The sequence below is a fragment of the Carya illinoinensis genome, chromosome 9 (genome assembly GCF_018687715.1).
Source record: "Carya illinoinensis cultivar Pawnee chromosome 9, C.illinoinensisPawnee_v1, whole genome shotgun sequence".
NCBI lineage: Eukaryota > Viridiplantae > Streptophyta > Magnoliopsida > Fagales > Juglandaceae > Carya > Carya illinoinensis.
The window spans coordinates 35491679-35516422 of record NC_056760.1 but is presented as its reverse complement, the minus strand read 5'-3'; the positions used below and the strand labels follow the sequence as shown (position 1 = coordinate 35516422).

The 24744-nt window shown below is 37.2% G+C and overlaps 1 protein-coding gene and 1 pseudogene across 6 annotated transcripts; one reads left to right on the top strand and one right to left on the bottom strand.

Annotated features, from left to right (window-relative positions):
* The first annotated feature begins 233 nt into the window (after positions 1–233).
* On the top strand, positions 234–2242 carry LOC122277038 (annotated as a pseudogene).
* A 13905-nt stretch (positions 2243–16147) lies between these two features.
* On the bottom strand, positions 16148–24147 carry LOC122277806 (probable DNA helicase MCM8). Of its 6 annotated transcripts, none has more exons than XM_043087972.1 (17): positions 23841–24147; positions 23019–23159; positions 22794–22911; positions 22447–22669; positions 22128–22296; positions 21667–21949; positions 20933–21028; positions 20617–20769; positions 19788–19858; positions 19585–19703; positions 19215–19344; positions 18687–18735; positions 18399–18561; positions 18082–18256; positions 17185–17355; positions 16989–17102; positions 16148–16542 (listed from the first exon to the last, which is right to left on the bottom strand). In XM_043087972.1, the coding sequence occupies exons 1-17, from the start codon at positions 24015–24017 to the stop codon at positions 16492–16494; spliced, it is 2403 nt and encodes an 800-aa protein (XP_042943906.1). In that variant the 5' UTR covers positions 24018–24147; the 3' UTR covers positions 16148–16491. The 6 variants fall into 6 exon arrangements, 4 of the variants coding, with proteins under 4 accessions (XP_042943906.1, XP_042943907.1, XP_042943908.1 ...); XM_043087973.1 differs by having other exon boundaries at positions 21667–21930; positions 22133–22296; XR_006229139.1 differs by lacking the exons at positions 16148–16542; positions 16989–17102 and having other exon boundaries at positions 17215–17355; positions 18082–18246.
* Positions 24148–24744: the final 597 nt, after the last annotated feature.

Below are 24744 nucleotides of genomic sequence, written 5' to 3'. Positions count from 1 at the left end.
TGTGCGAGAGATTCAATGCTGCTAAAAATCAGGTACGCAGTTTTCTTTGCCTCTTGAACCTTCCAGACATCTTTTTGACGTTGCTCGTCAAGTTAAAAAAATGCTAGCATTGTTAGACAAGACTATTGCAAGCTTAAACTTAAGAAGGGGCATATGATCAATGGGAATCTGAGAGCTCAGCGAGTTTTAGAGAGATAGATTCTCATGTGACTGAATCTAAGGTTTATGGGAGAATGGAAGATAAAGCCAAAATTATAGAGCCTCTGTCTCTGGAAAAGACCAGAGATGTTTCGATCATTGCCATAGTTGGTATCGGAGGCCTAGGGAAGACAACACTAGCTAAGTTGGTCTACAAAGATGTTGATTTGATGGGGTGCTTAGATATGAAAATATGGGTTCATGTGTCTGATGATTTTGATGTTAAAAAGCTTATTATAGCCACAATAGAGTCTGCAACAAATAAGACATAGCAATTCACAAATAAGGATGTGCTTCAGTGTCTGCTGCGAGAATCTATATGCTGGAAGAGGTATCTGCTGGTGTTGGATGATGTTTGGAATGAAGACCAGATTAAATGGGAATCATTCGTAAATTATCTAAGAAATGGTGTGGAAGGATGCAAAATAATAGTTACAACCCGCAGTGAAAATGTTGCTTCACTAGTAGGAACACTTCCTTCATATCATTTCCAGGGCCTGCCTGAGGATGATTGTTGGGCATTGCTTAAGGAGAAAGCATTTCATCCAGGAGAAGAGGAAGATCATTACTTAAAGCTCATTGGAAAACAAATTGTTAAGAAATGTGGAGGTGTACCACTAGCAGCAATGACTCTAATAAGTCTATTGCGCTCCAGTAGAGACCCCGGTTACTGGTTTTCATTGAAAGATCATGAACTGATCTGTAGTATGGATGAGAGCGTAAGTGGGATTATGCCTGCCCTAAAGTTGAGTTATTGTCATCTAAAAGTGCATCTCAAACGATGCTTTGCATACTGCTAATTGTTTCCCATAAGTTATGATTTCAAGAAGAAAAAGTCAATCCATCTTTGGATGGCCGAAGGCTTGATTCTAGTAGATGGACATAATCCCCTGGAGGACATTGGCAACTGTTATTTTGATGATCTATTGATGAAGTCCTTCTTTCAGGAAGTCAAGGACAATAGAGATGACAGCACGAAAGTTTACAGGATGCATGATCTGATTCATGAACTTGCCCAATCTGTTGCTGGAAATGAATTCTTAAAATTGGAGCATGGCCCTACATGTAAGAATTATAAAAACAATGTATTGATGTTGCTAGGAACTGGAAGAACACGATGGAAGAAGTTTGTAAAGAACTATTTTTACTCTGTATATTTTTCACTACTACAAAGCTGTACAAAACTGTGCTATTTATAGCAGCCTCATGTATGTCACTACACTACAAATTCACTAGGATACAAGAAACTTGCTATACGCACTACTCCAACATTACTTTTACATTACATGAAAGAAATGGCGTGGCAGGTGACAGAAACACACTGCATGCATACAAACAAAAACACTTTATCCTTTGCACATTCCCTCTACAAGTTGCTTTCTGTTTTCATTTGCTGACCCGCAATCCAACATAGCAGGAGGGTGCCTTTCCATCTCAGCAATTTCCTCATTCTTCAATAGCCCCCCGCAAGATGGAGAGTAGATATTTGCTACTCCCATCTTAAGCATGCAAGAGTAGAGACTTTGGGAATCCAAAGCTTTGGTAAGCATATCTGCCACTTATGATTTACTTGACACATGTTTTGTAATAATGCATCCTTCTTGTATCTTATCTCGAATTAAATGACAGTCAAGCTCTATATGCTTGGTTCTTTCATGAAACACAGGATTAATAGTATGTATAGGGCTGACTTGTTATCACAATATAGAAGAGCAGCTTGAGGATGTTCTACTTGTAGGTCTTCAAACAAGTACTTGAGCCACGTTAATTCACAACATAGATTTGCCATGGCCCTATACTCTGCTTCTGAGAAGGATCTGGAAACAACATGTTGTTTCTTGGACTTTCAAGACACAAGTGAATCACCAATTAAGACACAACACCCTGTGACAGACCTCCTGCTATCAGGACAAGCCCCCCAATCTGAATCATTGTATCCATGTAGCTGTAACCTTGAATTTTTTTGGATAGAATAAGCCTTGGCCTGGTGCCCTTTTGATGTACCTTAGGATCTTGTGTGTTGCATGTAGGTGAGGAATCCTAGGATTATCCATGAACTGACTTAATAACTGGACTACATATGAGATATCAGGCCTAGTTATTGTCAAATACAACAATTTACCAATGAGCCTTCTGTAGATTATTGGTTTTGGAAGCAGCTCTCCTTCCTCCTTGCTCAACTTCATGTTTTGATCCATGAGGGATCTTAACAGGTACAGACCCAGTGGTTCTCGAGTCACTCAAAATGTCTAGAGCATATTTCCTCTGACATAAATGGATAGCATCTTCAGATCTAGCCACCTCAATTCCAAGAAAGAACTTTAGCTTCCCTAAGTCTTCGATTCTAAATTTCTCATGAAGACTGACTTTGAGACACTTAATGCTTTTAATGCATTTACTAGCTACTATAATGTCATCCACATAGACCAAGATGGATGTGAATGATCCTTCAATACTCTTGGTAAACAAGTTGTAATCAGTTTTGGATTGTGTGAATCCTTGCTCAACAATGAAGTTGGAAAGTTTAGAATACCATTGTCATGATGCTTGCTTTAAGTCATATGAACTTTTCTTCAATTTGCACACCTTCTCACTATCATCACTAGGATACCCAGGGGGTAGTTCCATATAAACCTCCTCATTTAACTCACCATGCAAAAATACATTGTCTACATCAAGTTGGAAAAGGCCTCATCCTTTTATTGCTGCTACAACCAAGAGGGTTCTCACAATGACAAGCTTAGCCACTGGTGAGAAGGTCTCATGATAGTCTAGTCCTTCTTGTTGGGTGTATCCCTTTGCCACCAACCTTGCCTTAAGCCTTCCCACACTCCCATTAGCTTTGAATTTAACTTTATACACCCACTTACATCCAATTGTTCTCTTATCAGGTGGTAAACTAACTAAGTCCCAAGTTTCATAAAGTTCAAGGGCATCTATTTCAGCTCTCATGGTTGTGCACCACTCAGGTGAATTTTTGGCTTCTTGGTAAGTATTAGGTTCAGATTGGGATATAATGGAAGAAACAAAAGCTCTATGTAAATTGGACAATTTTTCATATGAAATGCTGTTACTGAGAGGGTAAGCATTACCTGTGAGGCTCTTGCCTTTCTGTTTGTTCAACATTTAAGATGGGCGAAGAGAAGTGGCCTGCTGACATATGAAATCCTACAAATGGAATGGTGTTTTTCGAACCCTTGTTGACCTCCTTGGCAAGTGATTGATAGGTGTGGTGTTTGTTGCACTGTCATGAGGAGGAGGATCTTGTGGACTAGTTTCTGTCTCGATTTGAGAAGGGACCTCAATGACTTCCTGTTTTGAGATGTTTTTTTGTGAATCTGTCTCATTTTCTTGGGCAATGTTTGGGGTATTTGTGACAAGTTCTATAAGAATGGTTGGGACTTGAGTGAAACTGATGTTGTTTTGATTAGAGTGCAAATGAGTATTAGTGGAAGTCCTATTTTTGTAGGAGAAAACATTATCATAGAAAACCACATTTCTTGAAGTGAATACCCTTTTGGTTTCAAGATCTAGCAAGGTGTATCCTTTAATCCCAAAGGGATATCCCATAAACACACATTCCCTCTGCAAGTTGCTTTCTATTTTCATTTGCTGACCTGCAATCCAACGTAGCAGGAGGGTGCCTTTCCATCTCAGCAATTTCCTCATTCTTCAACACTACACCAGGTGATCTAACAAAAACTCGTCACTCATCAGTAGTTTGTAATTTCCCGTCATCTGTAATTCCACCAACCTTGCTGAAAGCAACACGTCTTAGAACCTTGTTGGTGTTGTCTCCTAGATTTAGCTTTGAGGAGCTTCCTTTTTGGCCCACTAATTTCATGTATTTAAGGGTTCTAGATATAAGTGGGTCTGGAATCAAAAGACTGCAAAAATCAATAGGGAACTTGGTCTCTTTGAGATACCTTGACCTCTCCAAAACTTCAATTCAAGCACTTACCGACACAATCTGTGACCTCTGCAATCTGCAGACACTGAACCTCTCAGGTTGTTGCCATCTTCAAACACTGCCTGATGGAATGGAAAAGCTGATTAACCTAAGACACCTTAATATAACCGGGTGTGAAAGACTTACCCGTATGCCAACTGGGATTGGAAAGTTTCTTCACGTTCAGACATTGTCGATATATATTGTGGTCAAGAGAAATGGGGAAGGTATTTCGGAACTTAGCTGCCTAAACCTACGGGGCGAACTTAACATAAAATGCGAGGAGAATGTGAGAGATGCAAAAGAAACAAAGCTTGCTAGGAGAATGTGAGAGATGCAAAAGAAACAAATCTGCACATTTTGGGATTATTTTGGGGAAAAGATTATGAGAACAGGAGAATGAGATTGGCAAATCATACTGCAGGAAGTCAACACTCAATAGGATCGTCACATGGACATTACAGTAATGTTAGGTTACAAGAAGTGGAAGATATACTAGAATGCCTTGAACCACATGAATATCTAAAAAAGCTATTCATCAAAGGGTATACCGGCATCAAGTTTCCAAGTTGGGCTTGTACTGATCAATCTCAAAAGATGTAAAAATTTACCTATCATTAGGCAAATTTACATGCATCATTAGTGCACAATGTCATTTAAGCCCTTGTCTGCAATTAATCCTTGTGCACTAATTAATTCTCTGTATACAGGTATAGTATTGTATATATGCAAGCAAGCATGCAATGAAAATGGGGACACCTGAAGCATCTGGTTTTCCATTTTGCTAGCTCCCTCCCTTCCTTTTGCTTTCTGAAAGCTCAAACCAAGAGTAAGGAATATAGAGCTTCACAAATATATATGGCCAACCAAAACCAAACCTCAATTCAATTAACTGCATTGACAGTACTGGCCCATATATAGAGATGAGAATTATGAGTCCAGCCCTCTCAAGATTTTATTAATCTAGAGGATCAAAATCCTGTATGATTTCGAGTCAGATTCTAAAGAAAATTATTGATGGGAACCAAGGCGTGCTTACTCTTAAAGATCCTTTGTAAGTTCCAGATGGACCAATTACAAGATCAATAGTCAAGAAAATCAAGGAAGCAATACAAGGATTAGTACAAGCCACTTGGAAAGAAGCTAGCAAGAGCCCAACACTCAAGATGGCCTTGAAAGAAGAAGAACCAATTTTGATCCACTTGATCCAAGCTATGGAAGACTTGACTTAGAAATAGGGCCTTTAGATATTAAGGCTTTCAATTTGTTTAAAGGATTTTTATTATTAGTTTTGAATAAGTGGGCTTGAGGATGCTTAGCTTACATATGTCTTATTTATTGGAACTATGGTTTAGAAGTACTGTAACACGACACTGTTCATGCTACAGTACCCGCGGCTACTGTTCACTAAGGGCATTTTTGAGATAAAAGGGTCTCAAATTTTATTCTAGGGTTTTATCATATTTTGGGAGGGTATTTAAAGGATGTAACAGTCATTCCAAGGCAGATATTTTATTTCGAATTTTAATTGTGAGTGAGTTTTCTCCTTTTATTCTTAATTGAACTCTTGAACTTATCAAAAGTAAATCACAACTTTTGTGGCGTTCTTCCTCGTAATTTGGGTTCTTGAGATGGGATTTCAACGAGTCTCAATTTTGATATAATCTAGGTTCTTGAAATGAGTTCTCAACAGATCTAAATTCTCCATCCATAGACTTGAGTGTGGCTTTCTTGGGTTGGTTTTCCAATATTGTTGTTGGGTCTCAAAGCGAGTCGATTAGGGTTCACATCATTTGGTATCAAAGCCAGGTTTCCAATCAGGTCTGATTCTATCTTTTATTTATTGCATCTTTAATTCTAGGGCTTCATTGTTCTAGAGTTCCAAAAAAAAAAATATAGAAAAATCCAAAAATTTTCCTTGTCCCTTCAAGTGTATCAAGGACTCATGTTCTTGAAAGAGAGGTCAGTTAGTAATTGTCGCACCCGGCACAAAAAATGGATAGACCTTTTCACATTTTTGAGAAAATTAATGATAATTCATATCAAGTGGATCTTCTAGGTAAGTACCATATTTCTACGACTTTCAATATTTCTGATATTTTTCCCTTTGATCCAGGTAGAGATTCGAGGATGAATCCTTTTGAGGAGAGGGGGAATGATGGGCCCCAAGATGGACCAAGTCTTAAAGATCCTCTGCAAGTTTCAGATGGGGCAAGTTTCAGATGGGGGAATTACAAGATCAAGAGTTAGGAAGATCAAGGAAGCTATGCATGGATGGAGGTGCAATCCACTTGAGACGTGTTTAGCAAGATCTCAAAATTCAAGATGGGCTTAAGAGAATGAGATCTAGTTTTTATCCATGTGTTACGCTACGGAAGACACGACTTGGACTTATTGTTATTGAAGGCCTTGGACTTATTTATTTCATTAAAATACCTTATTTTATTAGTTTAGAATAAGTGGGCTTGAGGATGTCAGCCCACACATGTCTTATTTCTAATGGATTAGGGTCTTTGGGAAGATCTTGTATTTTGACCAATGGCATATTTGGAAAGTTATTATTTAAAGTAAACTAGGGTTTTAGAAGTACTATAGCTCGGCACTGTAGCGTGGCACTGTTCATGCTACAGTCCGCAGCTCACTTAGGGTTTTGGGGATTATTATTTAAACCACTTGTAGCCTTATTTAAGAAAAGAAGAGAAAAGAAAAGAAAAGAAAGGAGAGGAAAGAAAAAAAAATTCAAAAAAACAAAAAAAAAAGAGTAAAAAAGAAAGTAAAGGTAGCATATTCAATGGTTGCTACATAGTTACAATAAAAGAGAAAGAAAGAAATTTGTTGATTGGGTCTTGTCCTTAAGGGGGCTGAATTACCTCTTGTCACCTCATACTAGTTGTTATCTTATTTTGTAATTACTCTTTCCCTTGTATAAATACCTTGAGTCTCGTGTCATTTTGTTCCTTCCGTGTTTCTCTTCTTCTTATTTCTTGGATCTAATTGCTAGTTGGGATTAAACAAAGTTGTTTTATCTTGATTGAGTTCAATTAGTTCTGAAAGAACTTGAGTGGGAAAACTCAAGGTAAAAGTAAACGGTAAGAGAGTGTGAGATTATTATCGAAAAAAAGTCAATTCAGAGTGAAACACGAGTGGAGTACCATCATTTGAGTGTAAATACGTACGGGAGTGTGTGAGGTCCTTTCTTTTTCTGCTAATATTCTTTTTTACTGCACATTACAATGTCTCACCGCAGTGGCTCATCACCCAATGGGATAGCAGATAACTCATTTGTGTTGCAAGCCATGCAACAACAGTTTGAGCGGATGAACATGCTATTGGGGTAAATGGAGGATAGGATGAATCAATAACAAGTAGAGATTAGAAATTTACAAGGTGGGAGAAATCAGAGGCGACATGAGCCTAGGGTTGAAAATGCATATAAGAATGAAGGAGATGATGAGGATGAGGAAGACCTAACATCTGAAATTGGGTTGGGTAGACATAGAGGAGTTAGGCGTGAAAAAGGATTTGAGGGGAACCTAGGGGGTCAAGATGGTGTCGATAGAGACTTTGAGCATCAAAATGAAAATACCATCTTTTCAAGGTAAAACTGACCTAGAGGTTTATCTAGAGTGGGAGAAAAAAATAGATTTGGTATTTGATTATCATAATTACTCTGAGGAGAAGGAAGTGAAGTTGGCAGTAATTGAATTCACTGATTATGCTATTATTTGGTGGGATCAATTAGTGACCATCAGAAGGAGGAATCATGAGAGGCCTGTAGAGACATGGGGAGAGTTGAAAGCTCTCATGAGGCGGAGATTTGTACCTAGTCACTACTATAGGGACCTTATCAAAAGCTCCAAAATCTAACACAGGAGTCTAGGAGTGTGGAGGATTACCATAAGGAGATGGAGGGGGCCATGATTCGGGCTAATGTAGAGGAAGACTAGGAGGCCACCATAGCTAGATTTTTGAGTGGTTTGAATAGAGACATAGTCAATGTGGTTGAATTGCAACATTATGTGGAGATAGAGGACATGGTGCACATGGCTATGAAGGTGGAGAGGCAATTAAAGAGAAAAGGGACAGCAAGGTACACTTCGGTTTCTAGCACTACTTGGAAATCAAAGTAGGATACGAATGATCCTGCTAAAGCAAAGAGAAAGATCGAACCACCTAAGGGCAAAGATGAGGGACCCAGCAACAAACCCAAGGTAGAATCTCAACCTTCAAGGAATAGAGATATTAAATGCTTTAAGTGTTTGGGTTCAGGGCACATCGCTTCTCAATGTCCAAATAGGCGAGTGATGATTATGCGTTACAATGGGGAGGTGATGACTGAGAGTGAGGATGATCGTGATGGGGTGCCCGAGTTGGTTGATGCTAGTGATGACGAAAGAGTGATATACGCCGTAAGTGAGTCTCTTATTGCCAGGCGTGCTCTCAACACACACATTAAGGTGGATGATGCCGAGCAACAGAGAGAGAATATTTTCCATACTAGATGCCACGTCAACAGCAAAGTATGTAGTATGATCATTGATGGAGGGAGTTGTACTAATGTGGCTAGCACTTCTTTGGTTGAGAATTTGAATTTAACAACTTTAAAACACTCTAGACCATACAAATTGCAGTGGTTGAATGATTGTGCGGAAGTTAGGGTGGATAAACAAGTATTAGTTCCTTTTTCAATTGGGAGGTATCAAGATGAGGTGTTTTGTGATGTTGTGCCTATGCATGCTGGCTATATTTTGTTGGGGAGGCCTGGCAATATGATAAGAGGGTGACACATGATGGGTTCAAAAACATGTACAGCTTTGTAAAGGAGGGCAAAACAATCAAGCTTGCTCCTTTAACTCCAAGCCAGGTCTATGAAGACTAACTGAAACTGAAAAGTGAGGTTGCTCAGAAGAGAAAGAGTGAAAATGAGAGTGATCAAAAAAGAAAGAGTGAAAATGAGAGTGATAAAAAAAAGAATGAATGAAAAAGAGATTGTGCAGAAAAGAAAGAGTGATAGTGAAAATGAACATAACAAAAAGAGTGAAAAAGAAAGTAGAGATTTGGCTGAGAGTAGAGAAAAAAGAGTAGAGCCACGAGAGAAAAGAAAGAGAATCTGCAGAGAGGAAAGGAAAGACAAAAGTGAGTTTCTATGCCAGAGAGAGTGAGGTTAAGAGGGCCTTCTTCTCAGATCGCTTTATGATTTTTTTTGTCTATAAAGAGTCTTATCTTACTCTTGATGACACTCACCAGTCTCTTCCTAGTTTGGCTATTTTCTTGTTGCAGGAGTTTGATGATGTATTCCTAGAGGAGATGCCTAATGAGTTGCCACTCATTAGAGGTATTGAGCATTAGATTGATTTTGTACTTGGAGCTGTTATTCCAAACCGACTAGCCTATAGGAGTAATCCAGAGGAGACAAAGGAGTTTCAGAGGCAAGTTGAGGACTTGATGAGCAAGGAGTATGTGAGGAAAAGCATAAGCCCATGTGCAGTACCAGTGTTATTAGTGCCAAAGAAGGATGGGACGTGGAGAATGTGTGTTGATTGCAGGACGGTCAACAATATTATGGTAAAGTATCGGCATCACATTTCTAGATTAGATTATATGCTTGATGAATTGCATGACTCATATATTTTCAGTAAAATTGATCTTAGAAATAGGTACCATCAAATTAGAATGAAAGAGGGTGATGAATGGAAAATTGCTTTTAAGACTAAGTATGAGCTTTATGAATGATTGGTTATTTCATTTGGACTTACAAATGCGCCCAGTACTTTCATGAGATTGATGAACCATGTCCTAAGTGCATTCATTGGCAAGTTTGTGGTTGTGTATTTTGATGATATCCTAGTGTACACCAAGGACTTAAATGAGCATATTGAGAATTAGAGATATGTGTTTGATGTGTTGAGATGTCAAAAGTTATATGCTAATTTCAAGAAATGTACCTTTTGCATGAAAGAGTTGTTTTTCTTGGATATGTTGTTAGTACAAAAGGTATTGAGGTGGATGAAGAGAAAGTCAAGGGCATCAAGGAATGGCCAACGCCAAAGAGCATCACTGAGATAAGAAGCTTTCATGGCTTAGCTAGATTTTATTGGCATTTTGTTAAAGACTTTAGCACCATTGCTGCACCACTCACTGAAGTCATTAAAAAGAATGTTGGATTTCATTGGGGGGCTACTCAAGAGAATGTTTTTTCCACCATCAAAGAAAGGTTATGCTCTGCACCTGTGCTAGCATTACCTGATTTTAACAAAATTTTTAAGATTGAATATGATGCCTCAGGTATAGGGACATTTTGATGCAAGATAGGCGGCCCATAGCTTTCTTCAGTGAAAAGTTAAGTGGGGCCTCACTCAAATACCTTACTTATGACAAAGAACTTTATGCTCTTGTTTGTGCATTAGAGACTTGGCAGTACTACCTATGGCCTAGGGAATTTGTGATCCACACCGATCATGAGCCATTGAAGCATCTCAAGGGTCAAGGTAAGTTGAATAAAAGGCATGCTCGTTGGATGGAATACATTGAGACATTTCCATATGTCATTTGTTACAAGCAAGGTAAGGAGAACATTATTTCTAATGCTTTATCTCAAAGGTATGTACTTCTTACTTCTATGAGTGCTAAGATGCTTGGGTTTGAATATGTGAAAGACCTATATGCCAATGACGCTGACTTCTCTAATGTGTATATGGCATGTGATAAGGCGGCATTTGGTAAGTTTTACAAGCATAAGGGTTACTTGTTTAAAGAGAACAAATTTTGTGTGCCAAGTTGTTCTATACGTGAATTACTGATGCGTGAGGCACATGGTGGAGGATTAATGGGACACTTTGGTGTTAAGAAGACTTTGGATATTTTGCATGAACATTTCTTTTAACCTAAGATAAAAAGAGATGTCACTCGCATTTGTGGTAGATGCATTACATGTAGGAATGCTAAATATAAAGTATTGCCACATGGGTTGTATACACCCTTACCCGTTCCTAGTGAGCCATGGGTCGACATATCTATGGACTTTATTTTGGGGCTACCTAAGACAAAAAGGGGTAGAGATTATATTTTTGTGGTTGTGGATAGATTTAGTAAGATGGCACATTTCATTCCATGCCATAAAACAGATGATGCCACAAACATAGCTGACTTGTTTTTCAGGGAGATAGTACGACTCCATGGTATTCCCAAGAGTATTGTTTTTGATAGGGATGTTAAATTCCTTAACTACTTTTGGAAGGTGTTGTGGGGGAAATTGGGTACCAAGCTCTTATTTTCCACTACTTGTCATCCGCAGACTGATAGTCAGACTAAAGTAGTTAATAGGACCTTAACTCAGCTTTTACGCACTGTTGTTCATAAGAATTTAAAAACTTGGGAGGATTATTTGCCATTCATAGAGTTTGCATATAATAGGACCATGCATACTATTACTTCATATTCTCCTTTTGAAATTGTTTATGGATTCAATCCGCTTACCCCTTTAGATTTGATGTCTTTACTAGTTGATGGCAGGAGTAACTTGGATGGAAAAAAGAAGACGGAGTTAGTGAAGTCACTCCATGAGAGGGTACGGCTCCAAATTGCCCAAAAGAATGAAAGGGTTGCTTCCCAAGCCAATAAAGGGCAAAGGTGTGTCATCTTCGAACCCGGAGATTGGGTTTGGGTTCATATGCGCAAAGAAAGATTCCCAGCTCATCAGAGGACTAAGTTGCATCCTCAAGGAAATGAACCTTTCCAAATCCTTGAGAAAATTAATGACAATGCCTATAAAATGGATCTCCTAGGTGAGTACAACGTGTCTGCTATCTTCAATGTTTTTTATCTTTCTCTTTTTGATATAGGTGAAGATTCGAGGTCGAATCCTTTTTAGGAGAGAGAGAATGATGGGAACCAAGGCGTGCCTACTGTTAAAGATCCTTTGCAAGTTCCAGATGGGCCAATTACAATATCAAGAGCCAAGAAAATCAAGGAAGCAATACAAGAATTAGTACAAGTCACTTGTGAAGAAGCTAGCAAGAGCCCGACACTCAAGATGGTCTTGAAAGAAGAAGAACCAGCTTTGATCCACTTGATCCAAGCTGTGGAATACTTGACTTAGAAATAGGGCCTTTAGATATTAAGGCTTTCAATTTATTTACAGGATTTTTATTATTAGTTTTGAATAAGTGGGCTTGAGGATGCTTAGCCCACATATGTCTTATTTATTGGAACTAGAGTTTAGAAGTACTGTAGCACGACACTGTTCATACTATAGTATCCGCGGCTACTGTTTACTAAGGGCATTTTTTAGAGAAAATGGTCTCAAATTTTATTCTAGGATTTTATCATGTTTTGGGAAGGGTATTTAAAGGATGTAACCAACTATTCCAAGGTAGATATTTTATTTCGAATTTTAATTGTGAGTGAGTTTTCTTCTCTTGTTCTTAATTGAACTCTTGAACTTATTAAAGGTAAATCACAATCTTTGTGGCGTTCCTCATCGTAATTTGGGTTCTTGAGACGAGATTTCAACGGGTCTAGATTTTGATATAATCTAAGTTCTTGAAACGAGTTCTCAATGAGTCTAAATTCTCCATCCATAGACTTGAGTTTGGCTTTTTTGGGTTGGTTTTTCAATATTATTGTTGGGTCTCAAAGCGAGTTGATTGGGATTCACATTAATTATGTATATAAATTTGTATGAATATGACTGACTTTGTGTGGATTCTGGATGTCCCACCCATATGGAGTTTTACCTTCTCTTGTTGCATGTTCAATTATATTATAATTATTCGATTTTCCTTGGAATCCCCTTTCATGACGACGGTCGACTTTTATTCTTTTGACTTCATATAAAATTCTGATGCATGCTAGTTTATGTTGGATTATTTTAAATATTTCAAATAAATATTATCTTTTAGAGTTTCCTTCCAATGTAAATTTTTGTCAATCCCACGTTGGAAATACAAGTAAATTTTTAGTGGTTTATAAGGAATGAGTTTTATGATATATAAAATAGAATGAGTAGTGCTATATAATATATTTATACTTTTACTTACAAAACTTATTTTGTTGGTTTTCTTTTAAAATTCAAATTTTGAATTTTAAATTTGATAATTTTTAACATGTCAATAACTGACATGCAGAGAAGTAAGTTTTTTATAAGTTTTCTTAAATATATTTAGCATTTTCCAAATAAAATATAAAGGTAAACACATAATACTAGTGACCATGTCACCCAGGACAAAAAGTTTTCTTACCACTCAATGGAAAAATAGACTACCTTGAAGAAATAATAAACAGATACAGAACATTGGCACGAAGAAAAGTGTTCCTAAAAGAACACAAAGGATTAAACTTAAAGTAATTATATGCATCAGCCACTATTCATATTGCACATCACACATTTATAGATTTTTATAGGGTATAGAGATGCTTTTCATAGGATATATAGATATTTTTTATAGGGTGTGTGGTGTGCAGTGATGAATAGTGGCTGCTCCCAATATTTTCTCTCAAACTTATATAATTAAAAGTTTATATGGTTATGTTTGGTGTGCTACCTAACCAATATAAAAGTACAAGAATAACACCAACTATAATCAGAACCCAGTGCCCATCGCAACAAGAGACTTTGCTCGCCAAAAACATGGCGAGCTACCCTTGCTCGCTGGGTTCCAAGCAAGCAAGCCCACAGACTCGCTATCTGCACTGATCAATCGGTGCACGTCGTACTAGTGCATGGTGGTACACCTAAGGAGCCCAATAACTGACGGGAATGAAACCCTGCTGGCATCACACTACTTCATGAACTCGAATAGTTTGCCTTCACAACGAGCTACGAGAGGTCCAGAACACACCTACATGTCGAGCTTGTGGAGCTCGTGCAAGGCAGGATACTGTAGCTACCCTCCATGAGAAGCTAGCAAAGGAAAGGGTACTTGATAAGGGGCCATGTAAGAACATCTTGCAATGCTAGGCGAGCTTGCAAGGTTTGTCACCACGAGCTAGGAACCTATACAGTGCGCCAACTTCACTCCCATGGCAGGGCCATGCCTGCCAAGAGCAAGTGGGCTAGCTTCAGTTTGCCTCAGTTCAAATGGCAAACGTTGGTCGACTAGCGCTCGCCAACAATGCCACAAGTGATACTTCAAGTCACAACGTATTTAGACCACACAAGTAGTGAGCATAACCTCGAGTCCAACTGGACTCCACGACGAACTTCCCAGCATCATTGCGCATGACAACGTATCTCATCATCTCTGGTCATATATCATGGTAGGCTTACAACCATGCATAATATATACAAAATTTATATACAATTTTGAATATAATAATATTTTTTAATTAAATTTAAACCCATAAAATTAAAATAAAATTTAAAATAATATTATCATATTACATAATTGTAAACAAGTTATTATATAATAGTAATTCTATCATTTCTCTTATTTAGCACAGGTGTGCATCTCCAACACCAAAATCCATCATATGCGAATTGAGAAAATGGAAATAGTGGACAAACGAGCAGAGCATCTCGAAGACAAACGAGCTAGCCTTAGGGAACCACAACCATTTATATAGACCAACAACGCTTAGCGTGCAAAGAAACTTATGTATACCATCAATCAAAGGGGGCTTTCGACTAAAACAGAAACAAAGTGCTGGTACGCGAAAGGCGAGTTTCCTTGAGGCCCATGTTTGGAGACTATTGCAACATCACGTACCACGTGTCTCCTCAAAGCCTATCGCTGGATACCTTTGCAGCACTGTGCCTCCATGAAGGGTGTCTTCCAGAGATTATCTTCGGAGACCCGGACAGCCATTCATACTCAGTAAGTAACATAGGTTAGAAATGCAACAATGCTCCTGACATTCCGAAGTCACGGGCAACCCTTCCCAACGTGTCATTGTCTCCCACAATGACAATGACGACGTTTCTTCGTAAAATCTCTCTCGAAATCTGACTTGAAAAGTACTTTTCTCTAAAACGTATTTCAAATCTTTCCAACGTATCATTGTATGACTACGGTTTTTTATTACAAAGGGACATTGGACAATAGCAACAAGCTGAGTTATTTTTCAGTTTCAAGAATAATTTTTACACAAGTTCAATGTCTATGACCATTGTTGACGGCTTGTTTTGTACACTTAAGGGCTGGGTTCTCAACAATCCAGGTCTTTGATTTCTTAGGCCTACAATGACAAAGAAAGCATTGGAAAAGGCGACCCTGAAACGGCTCGGGAACCCTCTGATTCCTAAATCAGTAATAATCCTTTAGTGTTTCATGAGGCAATAAATATAGCTAATAGAAAATGCTCGGTTGGAAGAATTTGATCCATTTACCTGAAGGTTGGGCATCCTTATTATATACCCAACTCCAAGGGCTAGAAGGCCATACCCTGCGACCTGGGGGGATGGGATCTTCTCTCGTAACTCCCTTTGCCTTACTGTCTTTAATGTGGCATGACCCTCTGGGTTAAATCATTTAATGCGGCGTGATCTCCTAGTGCTGCTTTAGAGTCTTGTCCCTTCTTTCTAGCGTGTTTCCCTCTCTTTCCACTGGTTTAGCTTGCCGCGCTCCCTATGTAACATCTCATCCTGACCTAGATAGGTATGCCCGTCTTATGTGGGTCGCGAGTCCCATTTGGATTGTTGAGGAACTCTGCAGGCTTGGGTCAGTTTTCTCGAGCTCTCTCGGGTGTGGGGGACCCTCTTGATGTTTGGTTTGGGCCAGTCCTCGTGGGCCTACGGCTTGGGGAAAAAATCCCCCAACAACCATGACTACAATCTTTTTTTTAAACCCAATCCTAAATAATTAATGCATATGCCTTTATAAGACTGATAATAAAGATGCGGATAATGATGTTCAGAATGGTATGGTATCTTCAGCATAACTTCTTATATGCCCCCCATGATTTTCTGAACCTGAATTATCAATGCAGAAGTAGACAGTTTTTTTGAATGTCTAAGTTTTCTAATTTTGTACAAGCAGGCAGCTCCAAAACTAGTCTTTGATCTTCTCCACATAAAAGGATTCTGCACCGAGTTTATTCAACAAAATTTCTAATTCGCTATCTATCAACATTAAGGTTTTGTTGCTCTTCTTCACTGTTGCTTTTTCATTCTCATAAATCTTCTATACTTCTTATCTTTTGCTGTTCTTAAGTTCATAAGAGCAAGGAATAAAGTTGCTTGAAGATTGACAAGCTCACACCAAAGTATAATCAGTCAACTGCACTGTTTTCGCCTAACTCTCTCTACATCTTTTATCTGGGATGAATGGCATCAGGGACTTTATCCAACCTCATACCATCGACCAGGAGGCCCCTAAATGGATTTATAAATTTAGAGCCGCTGCAGTTTAGCTCCTCAACCTTGATGATTGGCTGCATGAATAAGATGAGGACAGCACCTGTAACACAATGCAAGATTACTGAGAAGTTGTATTTCACAAAAAAAAAAAATGGAGAGATGATATGTAATTGCTGAAGGTATCTGGTCAATCAAAGTTGGTTACTATTGGCCATTTCCCTTCTAGACAAATTCAAATTTGTAACACTATCAACCTTTGAAGTAGAAAAAGGAAATGCATTCTCATTCCAATTGTAGATGAACAACAATCTGCAGTATTATGTAGCTACTGGTTTGGTGGCCAGAGGTTTTAGATCTACATAATCAATTCCAACTTCAGGTAGGTATTCATTTTCAGGGATGAATAAAATGATGCTGAGGAAAAGAAAGGAAGAAACAATATAACTCAGCTGCTAAAAAACAATAGTGCATCAAACCGAGTTTTTGCTCAATAATGGCATTGCACAATGGTGGATTGAGTCTTCAGGGTTCACAACGTGACTGTACCTGATACATCTTTGGCCCCTTCTTGAGTAGATAGCCAACACTGTTTAAATTATCCACAAATGTGTCAATATCAGGAACTCTCAGGCCAATCCTATCCGCCAAACCGTAAATTTCCTGAAATACCATAATATATATATGCATGACTCGTTGAGCACATGTCATTACAAGAAATGACAGGAAAAGCAAGACCTCATACAGAAATAGAAAAACAATCTTTCTGGTCCAGTTCTGATTGCTTATTGAGAGCACTTAAAAACCGTTTTGCTTCTTTCTGTTGACTCATCCCCCCACTCCGACCAAAATCCACAAAGCCATGTTCATCAACATACTTATCATACAAGGATTCTTTCATTATTTCAACCACATCCTGCATGACACATTCTGTAAATCAGATGCCCAGAAATTTCATAACCAAAATTTTAGTAGTTTTATGCTAACATAAATTTGTGTTGTCAATTGCTAATTCTTTCACTGAAAAAGATTTGCACTTTTAATCCACAATATTTACATAAAATAATGGTTATTGTTATTACTTATCAAATAACAATAATATGAGTAATGCTAGATCTAGTCCTAGGGTGTGCATGCCATGTGCACTTCCTCTAAAATTGGGACCTACCAATAAAAAATAGATTTTTTTTCATATGGATCTTAGATTTGTCCACTCTATTCAAAGGGAGTGTGCCGCTCTTACACACTCTATGACTGTACAAATCATTTCCCTATTAATAATGGTTCTTGTCAGATTTAGTGTGGTGTCACAAATGGACACAGAACCAACACTATTTATTTAACCTTCATTACAACCTTTAAGATAACTTTCTTAGATAGATATGATGATATCCTAAGTTTTTAAGGAGATCTAGCTTTAAACTGGATTTTCTAGTCTTGGCCATTTCAAGTACTATATATATGGTAATTCTTCATTGTGACAACTTTACATATTGCAAGAGCACTTCAACATTGAGCTTCCCTGCATGGTTATAAAAAATCTCTTCATATTCAATAAACAGTTGAAAATTCCTATGGGAAAAGAAAGTAATAACAGGCTGATGATATGAGCATCTAGATATATTAAACAGTAAGCATTGACCAGTGCATCTTGGGCTGTTATTTCTTCTCTTAACTCTAGCCGAGCTCGAGCCTCTGCTAGCCTCACCAGACTTTCCAGTTGCCTTGCAGTTATTGGTGTACCATCAGCTGATGCATCATGGCCTCTGAGTTGTAAGTAAAACTTCTGCAGGATTTCCGCTGCAGGCTTTGACATTCTGATTTTAGAATAAAAAATATAAAATGTGGAAAAAAATGAAGCAGATTGAAAGAATTTAAGTCCCCCAGTGGGATGATATAAGCTTTGGCATAAGCAAATATCTGTTCTAGAGATGAAAGGAAAAGATTACAGGAACTCACCTAGGAAAAACATATGTTCGTGCATAAGTAATATATTTGCGAAGAAGTTGTGCAGGTACTGGAAAAAAATCACTATCTTTCTTTGGGTCAAGTCTCAACCTAGACACTAAAGAACCACCATTTGCATGTATATCTATGCCTCCAGCGCTTTGGGATGCTTCATCTTGTGAAGCAAAATCATAAACAGTTACATAGAAAATACCATGTCAGCGAAATTGAGTTCTATGAAAAGTGAAGACATTACCTTGATAAACCACAGATAGAGGAAAAAAATTGTGAACACACTACCTCTACGCTTTTTTGTTGCAGGTGAATGTTCTCCATATCCAGAATGAAGCTGCAAAATAAATATTTAACTCAGACAAATAATCAGTGACTAATACACACAAAAGCTTAAGATGCAGGTGGTGGACCTAATTAGCTGATGAGAATCAATAGATGATACTCGATTTAATTCGGATTAGCACTTTGTTCAAGTCAGTTGAGTGCAAACAATTAAAGATTACGTAGAAGTGTCTGCAGTTCTAAAGAACTGAGGAATTTTACAAACTGATACCAATTTGCTGAACAAATCATAACACATGCTTATTCTTTTTTTTCTAATACACAATAGCAATTCTAGCACAGTTAGTCATGAATTTTTAAAATCGGATTATTTCTGAGTGATTGTTCTAACCTGTCACTGACTGAATGAAAAGCTTAAAGCTTAGATAAAACCACAGAATGTCATGCCAATCTACCACAAATAAGATATGACTACATGCAATTCGCTAATAAGAATTCATTGAAAAAAAGTGGCCTGATAGCACAACTTACCGACATTATGTGCTCTGAGACTCGCTTATCCAGAAGTTCATCTGGTTTATCAAGTAATATGAAGACCAAATCAAATCGTGAAAGCAGAGCAGCACTCATCTTCAAATTTTCATTAACAGTTTTTGCACGGCTGCCATTTGAGATTGCTTAATAATTCAGTATAAAGTATCACAATTTAATAAATTTTCTCATTGCCCGAGAAGAAAGAAAATTTTAGAGAAATCTAACATAAGTATGAGAATCACTTATAAAAAATAAAAAATAAATAAAAATAACATAACTATGAGAATAGTCAACTAAGAAATAATTTACAGAAGAATTGGATCTTAAAATTCATCAAAAAAAAGAATTGGATCTTAAAATTAGTTACTTGTAATGACCACCAACAGGATTTGCTGCCGCTAAGATAGAAGTTCGTGCTGATAAACTTGCTACAAGTCCAGCCTTTGCAATAGAGACACACTGTTGTTCCATGGCTTCCAGTAGGGCCTGTGGTGATCCCAAAGCAAGTAAAGCATAGTCTTCATGCTAAGGAGGGCAAATCAAAAAAGTTTTATCATCAGTGGGACAAACCTGATGTTCTGCAGACATTTTGTCAAACTCATCAATACAGCACAATCCACTGTCTGCAAGTACCATGGCACCTATTGGGAAATTCAATTGTTACCTAAAGAGAAGTATCAAATTTTTCCACAGAGGAGGGACAATACACAAGATCTGGAGACGTCTAATTTTGTTTTTTGTTTCTAGCAAAAGAGTGGGTACAATGTCAATATTTGGAGACTCCATCTTCTTTTCCCTTTTATTTTCATTGAAAACTTCAGCTAACTGTGGCATTTGTCATGTCAATTATAAGGCAACAATATATGGTACATGCAGATGACAAAAAATAACTAAAAATTTCCTTTTTCAGTACCTTTTGTTGGCAGGATCTAATCATTTGGGAGAAAGGCATCACAATTTACCGTGCAGTACTGTATTTTAAAACTATAAATATTACACTTAAAAGTAGTTTTTAACAAACAGGTGGGCACATCTGTACATACGTGCAACCAGAGAGAGTCCACAAACTCCTAACTAGGCATCCAAAATCACTCTATTTTATGAAGTTTTTTATCCTGGTGCAAGAATTAAAATATAAATTTTGATGTTGTATAGAAATAAAAAATTTTAAGTGATTAACCATTTGGGAACATCCTTTTTTCTAGAATATTAAACCACTCAAGAAAAATATAGAATATACAGGAATTATCCAAACTCTGTTGAAATACTTGTGAAATTTAGTCAATCAACCACATCTGAATCATGAGTAAAGTATTCCTACTTAAACACATCAAAGGTGATAAATAGGGTAGCCAAAACATCAGATTTTGATGAAAAAAATAAACAAGAAAATAACTACCAGCCTCGAAAGCATAGTCGCTTGTCATGGGATCCTTCACAACAGCTACAGTGAGACCTGCTTTAGTAGTGGCATTACCACATACATAAATTCCACGTGGAGATAATGCAGCTGCTGCTTGCAGTAGTTGGCTCTTGCCTAGGCCAGGATCTCCTAGTAGAATGAAAATGGCACATGTTCAACTTCTCCACCCAGAAATAGATATAATGGTCATCATTACCTTGATCACTATTTGATAAACATAATTTTGATATTTATTCATAGTTTTGTGCAGACTGACCAGGTTTAGTTCCATTGAAAAAGAGTTTTAACATACCAACAACTATGACATGAATGTCTCCTCTGACAGGAACCTTGTTCCTATCCTTTGAATGCTTCCTTACACCTCCAAACAGTGCTAGTGTTATTCCCGCTATAGAGAAAACAGCATTCAGCATAAACCCACATCTATAATCATCAATTTCAGATATGTTCGTCCAGAACCTTTCTAAGCATGAGTTGCTTAAAAAAAAAAAAAAAAAATACCGTTACAGGTGTGGTTATGATATATAAGTGAAAACTTAAACAATCAAATCTGTTGAAAGGGAACTCCACTTATCATATTCAAAATTCAAGTTGGCATTGAATTGTAAGCATTTTAAGCTACTGTTAGCAAAAGTCAAGAAACTGTTTTATTTGTTCCAACTGTAAGTCAAATAAGATGCAAAGATGGGAACTTCATTTGGGAGAATCTAAAACAGAAAACCGGCACATTCAATATTTCCAGAGCAAAAAAATTAAAAATGTAATGTTTTGAATTTGTTGTTATCATGGCCTGTAAAGGGGCTGATTGGAATCACACAATGGCAATCAAATTGATACAATAGGGGTTAGGGAAAATGAATTAGATAATTTTTTTTTTCTTTTTTTTTATGAATAAACAAATTTTATTAATCAAATGGCAAAAGCCAGTATTAGAAATAGGGAAAATGAATTAGATAATTACCAAGGACAGATTCAGCATGAAAAATTAGGAACCAACAATAATGAATAGAATACATATAACTTCACCTTTAACAAGCTCATGCCCATAAATGGATGGACATATGGATTGAAGTATTTGCTTGAATATATCTGAACCATGTTCCTCCAAGAACTTCACAATGAATTCCAAGTCCCGTGGAGAAAATGAGAATAAATCAAGCAGCTCCGTAGCTCTAGCTTTAGAATTAGAATCTTGCAAATCCTCAGCTGTGGACTGCGATTTGGAGTTTTTTATTGAAACAGCGTCTAAATACAAATAGTAAAACCCTTGATTTTTACTTTTTGATTTTCCTGAAAATAATGAAGTTTGCTACAAACAGTATTAGCCATCAGAAACAGTTCAGGGTCTGCAAATTATAGAGTTGTACTGGTATCCATCAAGAAAGAAGTGTGGCTAAAAAAACCAATATACATAATACAATGAAAGAGATAAATGATCATGCAAGAATCCACGTATGGAAATCATCTACAGAGTCAAAGGTCTTTACCATACCTCCTCCGATATCCATGTAATTGTTGATTACTCTGATAATTCCAGTGACAGTCACCACATCACCAGGTATGCAGGCATCAACAAGATCTTGAGTCAGTTCACATTCTACTGTTCGAGGCACCCGGCCTTCTTCATGATCTTCTGACTTTAAAAGTTCCTGCAGCCTAGAGAGATGCACGAAAAAAAAAATGAGAAGAATGCTATTTTAAAGAGGGATGGTTGGGGAAACTCTAAACGCGTATATGAAAAAAAAGAAGAAGAAGAAGAATATGGTCATGGAAGCATTGAATTAAAAGTTAGCACCAGGAGCTTACCTTATTTTCTGAAAATCTATTGTTTGAGCAGTAGACCGAATTGGATTGAAGTTTTTACTCTTGCACCCATTTAAATCACAACTCGGTGGTGGTGAAAATTTTCCATCAGGAAAAATACGCGTAATTTCTGTTTTACATTTTGCACAGTCAAAACTCATTTGCACCACTAGAGGTCTGACAGTGCTAGCCTTTACAACAGTACCACGAACAGATACAAGCTTGTCTGTCATGTCAACAAGTATTATCATTTCTATTGTTTCCTTCACCATATTAACTACCTGGTGCTGAAGGCAAGAAAAAAAAAAACAATTACATGTTCTTTTTTTTTTTTTTACTCTAAGACTCACCAATATAAGCCGCTTTTAAGTTCTTTAGAGCAATCATAATTTCAGGGTAGTTGTGGAGATGTATTATAACTTTCACGCCATTCTCCACATTCTTCTTCTCCCATTTGGTCAACAGAACCTGTATCCAGTGTAAGCAATAACTACACTATCCCAAAAAGTATATTATAGCAAAAAGGGAAAAAATGGACAAATGTTCAAGAAATTCCCAACATAGTTATTTTGTACCTTGTGAATTGCAGCACTCGCACACAAGAGAGCTATTTTAGGTTTATCCTCCAACATAAAATAAAATTCCTCAATCCCACATATTTTTTGAAATTGTTGAAAGTCCATTGACAAAACGAAGACACCATCATCATCTTTAACCTGTTAGCGTCATCAAATGTTAACCTTCTCCATTATCTACGATAATAATCTGAGATGACTGCCAACACTAAAGAGGATGTCTAAGCAATGTTATATCATGAAAAGAGGACGAATCATTTTCCAATCTCACAACAAAAACATTTCATTAGGTGCTTTTTCTGTATTAAACTCCGTATACATCATCGCGTTATAGAAGGCCAAGCCCCCCTAATGCTTGATCGCGATAACATTCTTCCTGCAATTTAAAGTTTGTTTTTTTTAATGAAATATAAACCACTGGTTTGCTTAATTCCCAAAATAATTGCCCTGCCAATCTTGTAGTAGCTATGCAATGGAACATCAATCCCTTTGATCGAAACTTTTAGTGACTTAAATGGACTTCTATTGCAACTGGATTAACAGAACATTAAAAAACTTTAATCTTAAACTCGTCCATAAAATGAACGCCTAAGCCAAAGGGAATCCAAATACTAAAGCAACTCCCGACGCAAGAATAATACGTCCCAAACATAGAAAATTAGAGCTGAAAAACCGAATGCAATTAAAAAAATAATTAAAAAAAAATCCATTCAAACGTAGCAAAACTCCCACACTAGGTCATCCAAAAAACAAGAAGACCAACGAAAGGAAAAGGGAAAAGTTATGTTCGAAATCCACTGAGCTTAATTCTGAGAGGGATACCTGAGAAGCGAGATCTTGGCCTGGTGGAGTAGAAAAGAAGCAAAAGAGCTCAGAAATGAGCTTGAGCCAACTTTCTTCGACGGCCGGGAATAACTGCTGGGGGAAGTAGGAGGTCAAGACGTCCCAGTAGCCGCTCGAGTCTACGGAGGCGTAGTCCATACCCATGCTCACGCTCATGCTTTTTGCTGTGTTGATCAGTATCTGAGCCTGGCCTTGCGAGGTTCCCTTTCGCCCCTCGAAGCCTTCGGCAATTTGGCTCTCTGGTTTTGGCGGGAGATTTGGCACTCAAGTTGTGAAGCGTCGCCGTTATGTTGGAAGGTTCGACCAGGCCATCTTATATTTATAGTGGCGACAGAACGTGCGAAATTAGGACTGCAAATATTATTTAATATATATATATATATTTATTTATGAGTTAATTATAAAATTAGTCATTTGTAACAAGAAAATTATATTGAGAAATATTATTTCTACCGAAAAAGTATCACGAATGTGTCCCAATTTCTTTTTCTTTTTTTTTTTTAATTTAGTAATTAAGGAAAATTTTTAAATAATGTTGTGAATTTTTTTTAAATGTTTATGATGATTAAAAAAATGTATAAAAAAATAAAATGTATAGTTCGGGACCTTTTTTTGGGAGATCCTTCTGTGGCTATAGAAAGATTCAATTATATTTGCAAGTTGACGTGAAAGATACACAATTATACGATAGTATGGTTAAATTTAATTTGTAAAATAATTTAACTATAAATTTTTTCATAAATTAAATTTTTGTCATTTCAATATTTTTAAGGGCATGTCATTCACACCAGCTTCTAACTAGAACTATTTATTAAAAGTTACTTTAGTTTTCGACTTTCTAGTGTTAAAATAGTTCATTTCCTTATTTATGTCAATCTTAAAA